Genomic DNA, 15,318 nt, shown 5'->3' with positions numbered 1-15,318 from the left:
TTTTGCCTTTAAAGGTCTCTATGTCTGGCTATTTTGATGATTGAAGGTAAAACCATCGGCTTGATATTGAAAATATGTAAAGACCACTCATCTCAAACAGTGAATAAAATCAAAAACTGCAACGAACGCAAAAGCTGAAAATACTCTTTTTGAAAATATTGTTTGCGGAGAAATGTTGCTCTACAGGTTTTCCGGAAACTCCGCCGTAAATGAGTCCCTTTGCATCTTTCATCTTGCATCTTTAATTTTGACGGTTGTTATGCTATCATGTTGACAAAATCCATCCAGAGTCTTTCCTTTATTGTCCTGTGAGAGTAGATGTCACTGGGACAGCATTTAGTCAGACTCGCAAGCTGAAAACAATACCAGTTGTGCTGTTGCAGCTGGTAACACCATCATGAGTGAGACCATCTACGTTACTTCTTGGCCCACACACAGTGTGGAAAATATCACGTTGTTATAACAGATCCATATGCTTTAAAGGGAATAAAGAGAATTGCAAACACATTATGTATGAAAAATAAGGTGGGACACAGGTGTGAAGTGGGTATAGGCCATGAGCCACTTGGGCCTTTCTTTCTGTAACCATACTCATTTTGGAACTCTTTGAGAATTTGATGTCTTCTACACACATGTTCAGTTTTGTGACGGTTCAGCATGGGTTCAAATAGGACACCAATCATCTGCTGAGGAACTCAAAACTGCCCTAGTGGTAGTTCCTGGTGACGATGTCACTAGAAGGATTTTCAGCACACTACCACTGACAGAAATCTGAGCGAAAAAGCCTGTTGGTGCCCCTGTTTAAGCAACTTTTACTGACTGGCTCAAACCATTGCTGTTTTCAAACATGTCCTTCACTGTAGTCTTAACAATACTCCCATAATATTTTGTGACTATCTCATTCACAATGCTTCTGCAATTACTAAATCTATCCATAGAGATACATATAATCCCAGTGCAATGAAGTCAATAGCACTACGAATCTCATGAAATTAAACCACTACCAAACCTATTTACTGCCATAAGTAGTGTTTATTAGTTTGTCTCCCTGATTTTAATACTGGTTTGATCTGTGTTAACTCAAAAGTAAATCTCTGACTGTTTTGGATTGTTGCTTGGCAAGTGGCAGCATTGATTTTGGTTAGAAATGTGGATGAGATCACTGTGAGTGAAGGAAAACAGGTCACTTAAAGACACTAAAATGCTCTGCAGAGGGCAACTTCAGCGATAGCTGTCAGTGGGTGTATCATAACAGCTGACACATTTCACAAAAACAATGATCCACTGGTAACAGTGTCTTAAAAATACCAAACACAACTTATCAAACTTAGTCTGATTTAATTGTACATATTGTGCTATAACAGATTGCTGACAATGTTCTAGATGATGAATAGCAACACATTCTGAGTTTACTGTGCTAGAATAAATAGTCGGGTTTCCTTTTTTTCCCCCTAAAGCTGATCATTTACTTATATCCAATATACACTAGCAGACATTGGCAAAAATGAGCAGGGATCATTTAAGACGTTTGTACAGATATACCTCATGCAGTGGTTCAAAAGATATCTCAGGCATACTCTTATTTGGGAAAATTATATAAATAAACAATGTAATATATATATACCACCAAGGCCACAATTTTTAACAGTCATTGATGAAGACAGAGAAAGCAGTTAATACATAAAAACCAACACACTTCAAATTTAGAACCACTCATCTATTGGCTTGTCACAAGTTTACAATGATAACAAACTACAATTAAATCCCAGAATTAGAATAAGTGTCAGTTATTTACAATAAATACAGATTTAGAATAGTACAGTGTCCATATCTTCAATAAGTCATATACAGATTAAGTAATTCTATAGTGTTTAGATCACAGAGGAGTGCTTTATATTCTATATTCTATAGCCCCAGAACTAAGTTGCACATTTACAGTCTTTAGTTATATATTATGATTATGACAGGACAGTCCAACTTGATGCAGTACAGTTACATTGAGACATGCAGTAGTAAGCCAGAGGAAAACTGTACCAGAGAGGATAAATGACACCTTTGACCTGAGAAACACGAAAGGGAATAACAGCAGTACATCACAAGAGACACAGATATCAATGTGATCATTCACTCCTACATCTGCCATTTAGTAAAACCTATGGAAACAACATGCAGTTTGCGGAGAGTGAATAAATGCACTGGGTATTCATTTCTTCTGCCTACTGTTTTTTTTTCTTAACTGTAGTTGTAGAAGGTGTAAACTATCACGTGTCTCTCTGACACATAAAAATCTTCAGCCTACTTTTCTGACATGCACTGAGGATACATTCTACTCCACTACCATACAGCATGAATCACAAGGGCACTGACCCATGGGTGCATCCTCCCACTGGCTTCCCACAGCAACAGTGGGGTTAAACTGGCTGAACCCAGCCACGAGCACCACTGCCTGGTGCTCAGAGCAGAGAGGGGGACTATTTTTTAACCTCTGTGATAGTAAACATCATGGCTATACCGATTGGTCAGTTTTTAGAGAAACATGTTTTCCGCAACCTGAACCAAGAGATAATCACGTGTATTTCTGCCTTATTCAAACTCTGAAAATGTGTTTTCAAAGTGTGTTGCCACTGCCAAATAAGCCAAATGCTAAGTTGACAATGACAGTCAAAGGTTTAGATAAATCTTTAGATAATCTGGCACTTTAACCCACACAAATATATTACCGAATACAATGAAATCCTGTGAGCTGTATGCAAGTGCGCATTGATATATTTCTGTGTTTCTCAAACTGCACCAGTCCCATGTGGAACATGATAACGCATGGAATGCATTTCTCAGGAGGAACATGCATCTTCTCAACTGTCAGGACTACAGCAGTCTTTTCATGCGGCACGTGTGCTTCTCTATGTGCATGGTGGATCGGTCCGTTGAGTTTGTCAAGACGTCCAGAGCTTCATCCTGCCGTTCGAGCTCTGTCTCTGCCTCCAGTGCGAGGTTCTTCAGCTGCATCAGCATCTGCACGCAAACATATACAGCGTGACAAAGAGACAGGCAATCATTTGTTTGAATAATTAATTACAGTACATGTCAACCCACTGTGAACACGGGTAACTAAGGAACAAGACACAAATAAAAGACGATTGAATATTAAAACTGCATCAGCAGTCTCAGGGTGGAACATGTTGACCATATGTGGAGAGGTTTAAAGACAGGGGTCATTGAGTTAAAAAGTGAGTGTGTTAGAGGAATAGAAAAGGTCTAATTCAGAGCTCTCCTTCTTTATTTTACCCACAAGGACAACACCCCGCTACTTAATGTTTGTAGATCAGAAGAAAACATTTCAATTCAACACCAACTGCGATGCAATAAAAGTAATTCATGTAGCAGATGTGATAATATTTCATAGTAGGCAGGAAAGAAACATGAGAATACACTAAGAAAGAAGTCTTGACTTGACTCCTGGGACCATTAAGAAACAATATTGTTTGTTTTTTGCTTTCAGCGGGTTTAAGGAATAGTGGACTGCATGTCCATGGTGTAACAACTGTGTATGTTATGGTTAATGGGACAGCTTAAATATACTGCAATGTGCCAAGCAAAGCCTAATAAACACTCACTTCAAACCATACCACCCTGGTTTCTAAACCCGTTTTACGCTACACATGCTCATACAAACCAAGCTCACACACTAGCTTGACATTATGTCAGCTTTCACAGGCTGGTTTATGTGGACATTTCAACTTGACACTAAAACAGCCACAGGCAGCAGTTCGAAAAACAGAGAGTATGTCAATACACAACAAGGAACAACTGCATTCACTCACTCAGGTCTGTGACCTCACTATTTAAAATGGGATGACACGACTGAATCACGCCTATAAGTTAACATTAACAAGAGCTTTAGTGTGTCAGAAAAAAGCTTTAAAAAAAACACAGGAAATGAATATTTTTAGTTTTTGCTTATAGAGAACTTCAGTCATGTAGAAAATCCTAAAATCAAACATTTAGGCTGGAGCTAACAGAAAAATGTACGAGTTAAATTTCCAAATGTATGCATCGTGGGGTAATTTCAGAACTGGCACTTATTATACACACATTCACAGACAAATGAATAGATAAAATGCATAATCAATCAATCAATCTTATGAGCGAAGTCAGTTCTTTTTCTAAAGGTAAGACGTTCAAACTTCAAGCAAAAATCAATGTAAAAGTTATCCAGTCAGATACCAAAATTTCCAATGTCCAAATGTACTAGTTTTCCAGCAAATTTCCTCAAATTTTGATACATTTCTTCTTCTTCTTCTTTCTTTGGCCTACTGTTTTCTAATAACCTGCATTCACATATCTTGAATGTCATGTTACTTCCTATGTGCAGACATTAAGCCACAACCAGGAAGCTTGGGGTTTTGGAATAAGATACAGGACTTTCACTCAGCAGATGGTACCTGGTACATTTGTTTCTTGACTTAAGATGCAGTCAAATTGTCTTCATCGCTTAAGAAGGCCCTTAAATAAATGAAATGATCGAGACATATTTGAGAGGCAGCCAAGTTGAAATCTGCTGATATTCACCAAATGCTGGAGAAAGATGATTCAGTGCTTCCTTTCCTATGTAAGACTAAAGCATCTTTTATAAAGGGAAGAGGGTCCCACAATTCCTTGCAGCACCACCATTCAGTGACGTAGGCAATGAACGTAGGCTTACATTGCAGTTATGCCAGGGCAGACTCACATTCACTCTCTCACAGCTTAGTATTATTGCAGGGAGATTCTTCTCTTTTTCTTAGTCATTCACATTTCTTCAATTCTCCTTCACATCTTTCGCTTTGCTCATGAGGTTTTTCCATCGAGGTGAAGAAAAAGTGCTCGGGAAAACATCCAGCGCAAAACTGTTTCTAATTGCGTTCAGAAAGTTTTGTTTTGTAATTTCAGCTTCATTTCCTTTTTAGTCACTTGCGACCAATGTTTTCTGGTATTTTTGAGACTTGTAAACTCAACCACTGTTTGGTTTTGCATGGCAAAAACTGCTTTCTTATGGGGGCGTTTTAGGTATATGAGATTTGAGTTTACATATAAACGTTCGTGACATTAATGACATGCTGTAAAGGTCCAGTGTGCGTGAATCCTGTCACATTGCAGGGACGTTAAGTCCCACCCTAAAAGTAGCCCAAAAAATATTGCAATCTCATATTTTATGGTCTTTATTGTAACACAACAGTGTTGGACCAATATAGCCATTATGCAATGTGATGTGAAACTGGGCTGACATTAAAAAGGTGAGACAAAAAAAAATATTTACAACAGGCCTATGAAGCTGAATGGCCCTTTGTACAAGTTGTCTCACAGTAGATTCTAATCTTGAATGGTGTTAAGAGCAGGGTGTGTGAAGCAGCACTGCATTAAGACCTAGACAAGCCAAGCTTTGTGACTGTCCCAGTGCTGGTAAAGCTTTGAAAGATTTATTTAGAAAAATAATTACCCAAACACAAAAAGCAATAACACTGTGATTACTGTTATTATGTGGAATTATCAACAATGTTTATTACAGAGAGTGGTAACAATGATTGAACAGAGGTTATAGTCTGTGAAGTGCTTACAAAACATTGTAGAGTATAAGGAAGGACTTCCAAGAAACTACACTGTGAACATGCAGCGACAAATATGTGTCAGAGAACAACTGAGACAAAAATGCGCAGAATTAGTAAAAAATTTCGAGAGGGTTTCAACATTTAACTGTTACCCCTCTTTATCCTGGAAGTTTAATTTTTATTGAATTTTTCTATTTGGCAGATGTTGTCCTTGTGTTTTTGATTTTGCATGTCATGGGTGTACACACCAAATACTTGATATGCACTGGTTAGCTAATACATGATTTATGATGATCTGATGTGGGAATAAATTAAGTGTGCGCACACGCACTCGAGTTGTGAAATGTTCTAAAGATGGTCCGGAGTGGTAACAGGTTACAGCTAAAGTCTCTTCTGCAACATTTGCTCTGGACTTGCTGAGATTTTCCACTCAGTCCCCCCCCCCCAGTCAAATTTAATCCACACCTGTGCCACATTTATTTCCATTCTACGTTTTGTCTCCGTGTATCACATGAACTATCATCAGACCTTAGCTATTGTAGAAATAGTCATTCATTAATCTCAGTTCTGTATGTAAAGGAAAAGTAGCATGCTGCAAGTTTTACATGAAATATCTTTGTCTGAGCAACCAGGAACAGTGAGTCACAAACAGAAAAAAAATCATCAGACTTATGAGTCTGAATTTGCGTCACTGTGTAGGTCTTGCCACCACAGACCATGTCTGTAACAGCTCCCAGCGTTGCGAGCTTCTGAGTGGAAAGGCACTGCACAGCCTGACCAAATAACTGACCATGCTTCTTTCCTCTCTTAAAACTAGGATGGACTTTGGTTTGTGGTCTCACCAAATAACATTTTAAACATACAGGGTGAAAAATAAAAATCATTACGGCAAATTGTGGTTTGGAATGGAAATGTTTCTGAAACCATTAGCTTATTTACAATAACGACTAACATCATTTGAGGCAGTCTGTGGCCTGCACGTGTAGCCTTTTTACTTCTGTTACCTGTCTTGTAAATACAAATGTGAGGCATTTCAATGCCTCAATAGTTTAGTTGTACTCTCATACCAGCAATGGAAATCCAGCTTTCTTACCTGCTTGAGTTCCTTGGCCTCAGCCTGACTGACAGATGGCTGGAGAACTTGCACCTGCAACTGGGACAGCTCTCCTGCTGGGACCTCCAAGGGCAGCTCAGTCTCTTGGCACCTCTGCAGAAAACCTGACTCTATTTGGGTGGAGATGGTGAAAAAGTGCAGAGTTCATATGTTGTTTATGAGGAAACCAGACAGTAACACAAAGTACGGTACAGCCACTGAGGCAATAAGGGTGAAGTGACTCATCAAAATACATTTCAGTCAGAGAGAAACACCAATAGCCATGATGAATGTTTTTACATGTGGCTGCACTTACAAACATTTAGAGCTAAAAACATGGATCTATACTGCCTCTCAGTGGTCACATTTATACCAAGCATGTTCCTCACCTTCATTCCAGTCTGTCTGTTCTTTATCGCATGGAGATGAAAGTGGAGTTGCCTTGAAAGCTGAGTATTCACTTGTGAACTCCACCTTCTTTTTGTACTGCATCTCTAACACCGACATCACCTCCGGCATCTTGGCAGACAGGAACCTGTAACATATATCTGGTTTCCCAATGAATCGTTGTCTAACTGTTATCTCATAGGGACTGTGCACCCTGATTTCATCAATTTCATTCCGTTCAAATCGGTGAAGGAGTTGGCAGCTTGTGTCTCGCACCTCCAGTGAGGACACCAGCACTAGCAAGCATCCAGGCTTCAAGTCAGAGTCTCCACCTTTGGACACTACTGCTGGGATGCTTGTGATCACCTTATTTTTACTGGTACCCCTGGCTGCGGAGGCAGCAGCTGCAGCTCTGGCAGCATCCTCAGCCTTGGCCTCTTGCTGAGTCTTCCAGGGGAGCTTACCAAAAGGCCACCAGGAGGGAGATTCAAGTTCTGACAGAAGTCTGCAAGAAAGAATAGTCAGGGACAGAAGGAGATGGTGTAGCTGACATTTTACGTTAGTTAACAAAAGATGCATGCAATACCATCAGGACATGAGCAAATTCTCAATGTATAAATGGTTTTAAGATAATTACTTATCAGCCACGCCCAAGTCAGAGTCAATCTTCTCCAGTCCCTGCATCATGTCGTCAAACTGCTCACCCTGGTGGCTGAGGACTACGCCAGTGTCCTCCAGTCTTCTCTGGGCACCTGCCACCAGGTTAATCAGTTCTCTACCTTTAGAGGGCTGACACTCGGCACGCCCAGCCTCTGAGCTGGGAGAAAGAAGGCGCTCTCTCCAGAAATGCTCCAACACGTTATAAACCACAACCCGGTTGGGCTTGAGGGAGCCAAACCAGTGCTTCACATTGCCCTCTTCAAGCACTGTGAGCGTGCTGAAGATGAAACTAGACGACTCCATCTTAATCTCCATGACCCGGGACAGACGGAAGCTGACGAGGCTCTCCTTGTTTTGGTTGGAGATAAAGCGCACCGTGGTTCTGGTGAGGGTCAGGGTTCCATTCTCCCACCGCTTCTCACTGTTGATGTAGTAAGAGCCAGGCCAGCTGTGGATAGGAATGTCCCGGCTCATTTTGAGAGGAAATGCACAGACTCACCTGGGAGAAAGGCAAATAAGCTTCAGTGTACAGATGTAAACACTGCTGTGGCTCCAATAGACAGCTGACTCATGATTCTGTTGTACTAACTGATTTGTTTTCAGGCAGTAGACTTACTTACTTCAGTGTGATCCAAGCAGCAGATAAGCTCAAATGAGGCGTTCACACCAGCACCTTCAGTCCTTCATCCGCAGTTCAAGTGCATCATTACACTGTAGTAACCCTATTGTAATATCCTACTTTCTTTTGATAAAATCACATATATTCCACACACCATTAATCGTCAATCGTTGGACTGAGCATTACATTACCTCGCAGTCTTCTGAGAAACTGGTGTTTATTACGGAAGTGATGTAAAACCCCAGTACGGCTGTATTTACTGTCCGACTGGAAAATTCTGCAAGCACAAAGCACATAGTTTGGGGTTATACGATTACCGTTTGCGATGGGTTGCTTTTGAAATCATTCAGATTAAGCGGAATCTATTTTTATTCTTTTTTAAATGTAAGCATCAATGAATGTCGAAAGACATAGACAGAAATCGCGGAGGTATTATACGTGCAACGCTGAGGAGCCAGGAGTCATGTGGCTACCTGTCGTAATATGAAAAAAAAATCTTTTTGAATTGAAATTATGTTGATTTTCCACCCTGAATAGGCTTCGTTTTATTTTACAGAAAACGAGAGCGGATATATGTTCATGAAAAATCTATCTTGCGGCCAGTTTTCCTCTCCGGTCCCTGCTCCCCGACCCCTGACAGCTAAGGTTGCTAGGTTGCTAACTAGCTACTCGAGCTGTTGTTTACCGTCATGGACAGAGACGCGTACCGTAACTGCAGCAGCCTGGTCAAAATACCAAGGCAGTCGTACGAGCAGTTTTGGTCTTCGCATTTTGTGGACTATATCGACAAGGAACTGAGCTATTCTAAATTTTTCAAGAAATACCTGCTACCTAATCACCCGTGCATGTTTTCCAAAAGGTTCACAGAGGACTGGAAGTGTAGAAAACAGTGGGTGACTGAGGAGGGGAAACCTAATTTCCAAAAACTGCTACAAGAGTTTGGTAAATAAGACTTTTACTTATTACAGCTCCAATTACAAGTGTCATGCAAACTAACGTATATGCGTTTTTTTTTCTTTTGGTCTTTTTTCTTTTTTTCACATTACAGATGAGACTCCTGTCCCTGTTGCAAATTGCAATGCGAAGGAATACAATGCCAACCCTAAACAAGTCATGCCATTTAAAGAATTTATACATTACTGGAGGGAATACATCCAGAATGGACACTCGTCACCCAAAGGATGCCTCTATCTTAAAGACTGGCACATGTCGAGGTATTAAACATCTTTTGGCTTTGTGCAAAGTATAGAAATGGTGTTTCTCATGATGTTGTGCAGATTGCATGCAATACAGGTCCTTTAGATTATTGAGAAAAAAAGAACGTGATATGAGATTCTAGCCTCATCGTCAAGGAAATTTCTAGATGCACTAATATTTGTCATCAATTACGAACTTTGCAATGTCATTTCCGTTGAATAACACACATGTGAATTTTAAATTGCTCAACAGGGACTTTCCCGAGCATAATGTTTACACCACACCCATCTTCTTCTCTTCTGACTGGCTTAATGAATACTGGGATACCCTTGAGTTGGATGATTACCGCTTCGTCTACATGGGACCCAAAGGCTCGTGGTATGAAAAATGAAACATTACACTGGTAGAATTCACATCATATGACAGTGCTTTCTTTCTTTCTACATAACACTATGCTCTTCGTCACCAGGACACCATTCCACGCAGATGTGTTCCGCTCCTACAGTTGGTCTGCAAACATCTGTGGCAGGAAGAAATGGCTCCTGTATCCTCCGGGTCAGGAGGACTTTTTACGAGACACTCACGGTAACCTCCCTTATGATGTCACATCAGCGGAACTTCAAGACGGCGGCCTTTTCCCGCACTTCGAAGAAGCCTGCCAGCCTCTTGAGATCATTCAAGAGGCAGGTGAAATAATTTATGTGCCGAGTGGATGGCACCATCAAGTTTATAATCTGGTGAGAGCTGGCAAGAATATCTGTACAGTTGAGCTGCTGCACAATTGCCTACTAAATGATATAATAAACAATGATAGGTTATATTAAAATGACAAGGATTTTCATTACAGGTGTAGGAAAATGGTTTGATTTTATTGATCGGATCGTGATCACTTTATTGTTTCTTTCCAGGAGGACACCATTTCTATTAATCATAACTGGCTGAATGGCTGTAACATTGACATTATGTGGCAGTTCCTTCAGAATGAGCTGTCATCAGTTCAAAAAGAGATAGACGAGTGGAGAAACACAATGGATTCATGGCATCAGCACTGCCAGGTACTGCGCACAGAAGACTGTTCAGTTAGCATATTGTCCACTAATATGCAACTGCTATGGCTGTATTTGAATGAAGTGGTGATCTTTGGGTGTGTTTCCTTTCAGGTCATCATGAAGGCCTGCTCTGGTATTGATTACAGGGAATTTGCCTCGTTCTTGAAAATTGTTGCCGAAAACCGGATGACTTTCCTGAATGCGTGTTCCTCTGGCGATCCTTCAGATTACTCACAGAATCTCTCGGAGACCTTGACCACGCTTGGACCTTACCATGCTGCCTTTGACCTACAAAGAGTGGTTCACATTATTGAGTGCCTCTTGTGCAATGAAGACTTTAAGCGGCTTGATCATTCGACATTGACTTTCCAGCCAGAAACCATATTACAGCAAATCCGAGACACCATACAGTCCACGAGGGGGCAGCACCACCTTTATCAAGAATAGTCAAATGTTCACCGTCTTAACAATGTTATTACCTGGGAGTAGTTTGAATGGAATGTGCCAATTTGTGTAGTGTGGTTATGAAAAAGGTATTGCTTCACCTTTGGGTTGATTTTAAATGCCATAAGTCTCAAATGTTTGGTTTTGCACTGAAGGGATGAACAAATGCATAAATAAAAATAAGAAAATACTGTATATATTAAGTGATTTTCCATATTTATTGAATAACCACAAATGCCACATCATGGTTGATTTATATTTTATTATACAACTCTGAAATAGCTGAGCACTGTGATAAATAATACTTTTGTGTGGTTTTACCGCAGACAAAACTGCTGTAAAGCAATGACAATGTAACATTCCATTCTCCAGGGTCTTGTCAATGAGAAATCTGTCAGATGTGATACACGTCATTTTTCAGGGATCTGCAAAACATCCTACTCCTCAGTCTATTTTCACATCTTTAGGCCACCAGTCTGGCACAGAGGCCTCAAGTCTAACTACGGTGTCGTCAGAAGATTTGAGTGTTAGCGCCTCTTTGGCGTGGGCCATGCGGATTAGGCTCAGACCCAGCTCCGCGACCCCTGTTCGGTGCTTCCCAGCTGGCTTGCCCGACTGCGTCTGCAGCGTGGCTCCTTCGAGGTCTTGGACTGGAGATGACAATCTAACTGGCATGAGGCGTTTGCGAACCACCCCAGTGTGATGAGTCCTGGCTGTGAGCTCCTGGCCGATATAACAGCCCTTGCTGAAACTGATGCCCTGCATGTAGACGAGGTTTGACTCTAGCGGTAGTGCCACCCCAGGAGGAAGGTCCTTAACTCCTTCAGGAAGTCCTAGACAACAATGACGACAGTAAGAACAAACAAAACTTGTTTACTTACAAAATCTTAAGTGCACTGGCTCAGACAACGCCCACATTTCCCAACCCATTAAGCTCTTATCTGGTAAAAACTTATTAATTGGTCATACCTATTGCATAACGATGTCTGTGATACTCCTCTGTGTCTCCTTTTTGACAAGATGCAATAATATCCAAGGGGTCAACTTCACTGTGCAACACCAATCTCCACCCCATTTGTAGAGTTCGAGGGTCAGCCTCCCATACCAGAGCTTTTTCAGGGACAGAAAGCTGGGGTTTACTGGCCTCTTGATCCGAGTTGTTTTCCTGAGGAAGCACCGACCATACAGAGAGCTCTGGACAGGGGCTGATGCTGACCTTTCTGCGGATCTTGTATACCTTCAAGTGTCTTAAGATCGAGTCCTTAATCGTGGTGTCACACTCCAGGAAAAGATCCTGGCCCCCTTCTGCTCCTTTCAGACTGAAAGGAAATACAGCAAGTTGAGTTCCTTATAAAAAGTGAATCAACCAGAAAACGGGCACACTTGTGTTTTCACTTATTTTGTCTGAGTGTATGTGCATTAAAGATCTGCATAATATTTTTTTCCTTTTCAAAATTTCTGATATCCCCTAAATGAAATTCTAGAGCAAAGTAACTTTCTGCCATTGATGTGCATTGGACTTTCAGTGCCATTATCTGCAACATAAATCTGCATCCATTTCAGGTAAACACAGATTTCAGATCAAATACTGTCACTATATATTCACTTTATAAACAGTTTTAAATATCCATAACAGAAATTTGAACAGGACTTGAAAAAAAAAGATAAATATGAGAACGAGAACAACCATAATATGAGAGCAGGACACAGGTGGAAGGTGTAAACGGTGTCACTTGGTACAAAATTGTGGACAATCTATCTTCATGTTGATTTCTTTTTCTTAAACCATCAAATAATGATCTTGCTGACTGCTAGCTTTAGCAGACACAGGCCAGTGGGACTAAAGTATTAGGGGGCTCCCGGGTAACAACTGTAGTTGAGGTGATAATTAAAGCTTCTAGTTATAAGTGTTTATCTTACATAATCACAAAAAAACACACCATAGGGACTCAAGTCTTCTACAAGGAGAGAGAGAGAATAACACAAATGCCCATGGTCTGTTAAAAAAAAATGCAGCAATTTCCAGAGAGAGAAAGAAACCAAAGATCACCAGAAGGACAGCAAAGAATCAGAGGGACGATCAAACGGATGACAGGAAAGGTCTAACTCACTGAAAATGAGACACACAACAAACACAAATAGACAAAATGAATGGAGACACAAGTGAGGACCACAAACTAATAAAAGGGTGACTAGAGGCAGCAAAAGCAAGAACAGCATTTGAGAGACGCAAAGTGATCATGACAAGTTGTAGAGTGTGTGGCGTTTGCATTTTCTGTCTGTTAGTGCTCCAGTTTCCTTCCAAAGTCTATTGACTCTATATACTGGAAATGGGGGGAGCCTGCGCGGGTGTCTGTCCCTCTGTGTTGGAGTGACAACTTGTCTGAAGTGTACTCTGCCTCTTACAAAAACGTCAGTAAAGACTGACTCCAGCCCCCAAATGAAGAGTGAAAAAAGGACGACGAAGAAGCAGAGAATAAGCTGTGAACAAGCCCTTTTTCAGTGTCTGTATACGAAACATTCAGCTGCCATGTCAGCAATACGTTCGTGTTTTCTGAAAAGCGGATGAATAGTAAAATAAAGTGTATTTTTACCTGTACAACAAGATGTCATACAGAGTTCTTCCTTGAACATTAAGCATGTGTGCGTACATGGCTTGTCCGGGCTCCTCCAGCAGCCCCATGTCATTGGTGATAATGCCCTGAAGAAACGGGCTTGTGTCCTGTCCTTGAATCTTAAGCAGGGTCCTCTGTGGGAGATGGTAGCACACGAACTGTCTCGGGACAATTTTACTCGTGTCTTGGCTGTACCTCTTGACTCGGATCGCCGTTGGAGCTGAAGCACGGGAGAAAAACTGAATATTTAAACCGGTGTTTTTCCTGGTGAAACAACTAAGACCAGTGAGCGCTCCCCGGACGAAGCACAAAACCCCCATGCTGTACAATCACAAAGAAGTGTATCAAGTTGTGATGTTATGGACTACTCTGTTAACAACAGCTGCAGAAGGCTACATAACCGAGGACATAATAACTTCTCCGCACAGACAAGGGTCCATTTTGATGCCCCACAATGCATTGCTCGATAATAGAGGATCACGTGAGCACCGTTTTGCGAATACGAATGTAAACATTTCCGTATTACGGCAACGAGAAACTTCATTTTAGGATTAAAAAAACAAGTTAACGCTTTCTTAAAAGTTATATTATTCACATGATAACACCTTGTTGATACAATTGGAAGAGCAAATGCTGCATTTTACGTAAAAATTTATTTGTTGTAATGCAAGGTAGGTCATGGCCTACCCAGATGTGTTTTAAGTAGGCCTAAATGAGAACATCCAGAGCCTTATAAAAAGAATAAACATCACTCTGAGAAGATCTAAAAAGCTATGCTCCAATTAAATTTTTTTTTGTACGTGTACACATAAAAAGTACAGTACATTCATGCCCTTAGCATTTAGATAGTACAATTTTGAGAAATATTAACTTCAGTCAAATATTTCAGCTGCTAACATTCAACACATTTCTGAGAGAAATGCATTTTCTCCTCTGTCAAGGTTTATTTCAGTCCAAGAGTTTCTTTTCTAAAATTTTACATAATTCCACAATGCATGAAGTGGGAACAAGTCTAAACTTTGCTGTTTACTTATACATTTTGGCTCCCGGGCTTCCTCGGTCATCTTGAGGACCACAAGTTGTTAAAATTATTAAGTAGTTTTATAAAAAAGAATTTTATGGTTAATATTTGGTATGACCACCTTTATTCTTCAACACAGCCTTAACCTCCTCACACAATATTTCTTGTAATTTCATTAAGTAGTCTTCAGGAATAGTTCTCCAGGCTTCTTGAAAGACATTCCAAAGCTCTTCTTTGGATATTGACTACCTGTTGTTATTTTTCTCTGTCAAGATGATCCCACAGTGCTTCAGTGATGTTGAGGTCCAGGCTCTGAGGATTCATCACTCTATAAGACCTGCTGCCACTGATCTGCAGTGCAGTTCATGTGTAATTCAGCATACCTCCTTCACGGAGTCCAATTTAGGGTCTCGAGGGGGGAGACTATCCCAGCTGTCAATGGGCGAAAGGCAGGTCACACCCTGGACAGGTCGCCAGACCATCACAGGGCTACACACAGACAAACACACAGACAAACAAACAGACAAACAACAATGCACCCTCACACTCACTACTAGGGACAATTTAGAGTCACCAATCAACCAAACATGAATGTTTTTGGCCGGTGAGAGGAAGCCGGAGAAGGAGGAGAGAACCCATGCATACACG

The 15,318-nt window shown here is 40.8% G+C and overlaps 3 protein-coding genes across 5 annotated transcripts; 1 reads left to right on the top strand and 2 right to left on the bottom strand.

Moving 5' to 3' along the window:
* Positions 1 to 1,318: 1,318 nt before the first annotated feature.
* On the bottom strand, positions 1,319 to 9,217 carry snap47 (synaptosome associated protein 47). 3 transcript variants are annotated; one of them, XM_075483191.1, is made up of 6 exons: positions 9,052 to 9,217; positions 8,342 to 8,621; positions 7,703 to 8,224; positions 7,068 to 7,570; positions 6,679 to 6,809; positions 1,319 to 3,012 (listed from the first exon to the last, which is right to left on the bottom strand). In XM_075483191.1, exons 3-6 carry the CDS (start codon positions 8,197 to 8,199, stop codon positions 2,866 to 2,868), a joined length of 1,278 nt encoding a protein of 425 aa, XP_075339306.1. In that variant the 5' UTR covers positions 8,200 to 8,224; positions 8,342 to 8,621; positions 9,052 to 9,217; the 3' UTR covers positions 1,319 to 2,865. The 3 variants fall into 3 exon arrangements, with proteins under 3 accessions (XP_075339306.1, XP_075339304.1, XP_075339305.1); XM_075483189.1 differs by having other exon boundaries at positions 8,346 to 8,621; XM_075483190.1 differs by having other exon boundaries at positions 8,346 to 9,217.
* jmjd4 (jumonji domain containing 4) lies at positions 8,606 to 11,221 on the top strand. Its single transcript, XM_075483188.1, has 6 exons — positions 8,606 to 9,286; positions 9,393 to 9,558; positions 9,794 to 9,919; positions 10,011 to 10,278; positions 10,450 to 10,596; positions 10,702 to 11,221. Exons 1-6 carry the CDS (start codon positions 9,034 to 9,036, stop codon positions 11,035 to 11,037), a joined length of 1,296 nt encoding a protein of 431 aa, XP_075339303.1. The 5' UTR covers positions 8,606 to 9,033; the 3' UTR covers positions 11,038 to 11,221.
* Positions 11,222 to 11,287: 66 nt separating this feature from the next.
* On the bottom strand, positions 11,288 to 14,092 carry iba57 (iron-sulfur cluster assembly factor IBA57). The gene is made up of 3 exons (XM_075482259.1): positions 13,629 to 14,092; positions 12,004 to 12,353; positions 11,288 to 11,867 (listed from the first exon to the last, which is right to left on the bottom strand). The coding sequence occupies exons 1-3, from the start codon at positions 13,967 to 13,969 to the stop codon at positions 11,479 to 11,481; spliced, it is 1,080 nt and encodes a 359-aa protein (XP_075338374.1). The 5' UTR covers positions 13,970 to 14,092; the 3' UTR covers positions 11,288 to 11,478.
* Positions 14,093 to 15,318: the final 1,226 nt, after the last annotated feature.

The sequence above is a fragment of the Odontesthes bonariensis genome, chromosome 14 (genome assembly GCF_027942865.1).
Source record: "Odontesthes bonariensis isolate fOdoBon6 chromosome 14, fOdoBon6.hap1, whole genome shotgun sequence".
In the NCBI taxonomy this organism is placed as follows: Eukaryota; Metazoa; Chordata; class Actinopteri; order Atheriniformes; family Atherinopsidae; genus Odontesthes; species Odontesthes bonariensis.
Note: the sequence above shows the minus strand (reverse complement) of the source record. Positions and strands in the feature narration are given on the sequence as shown.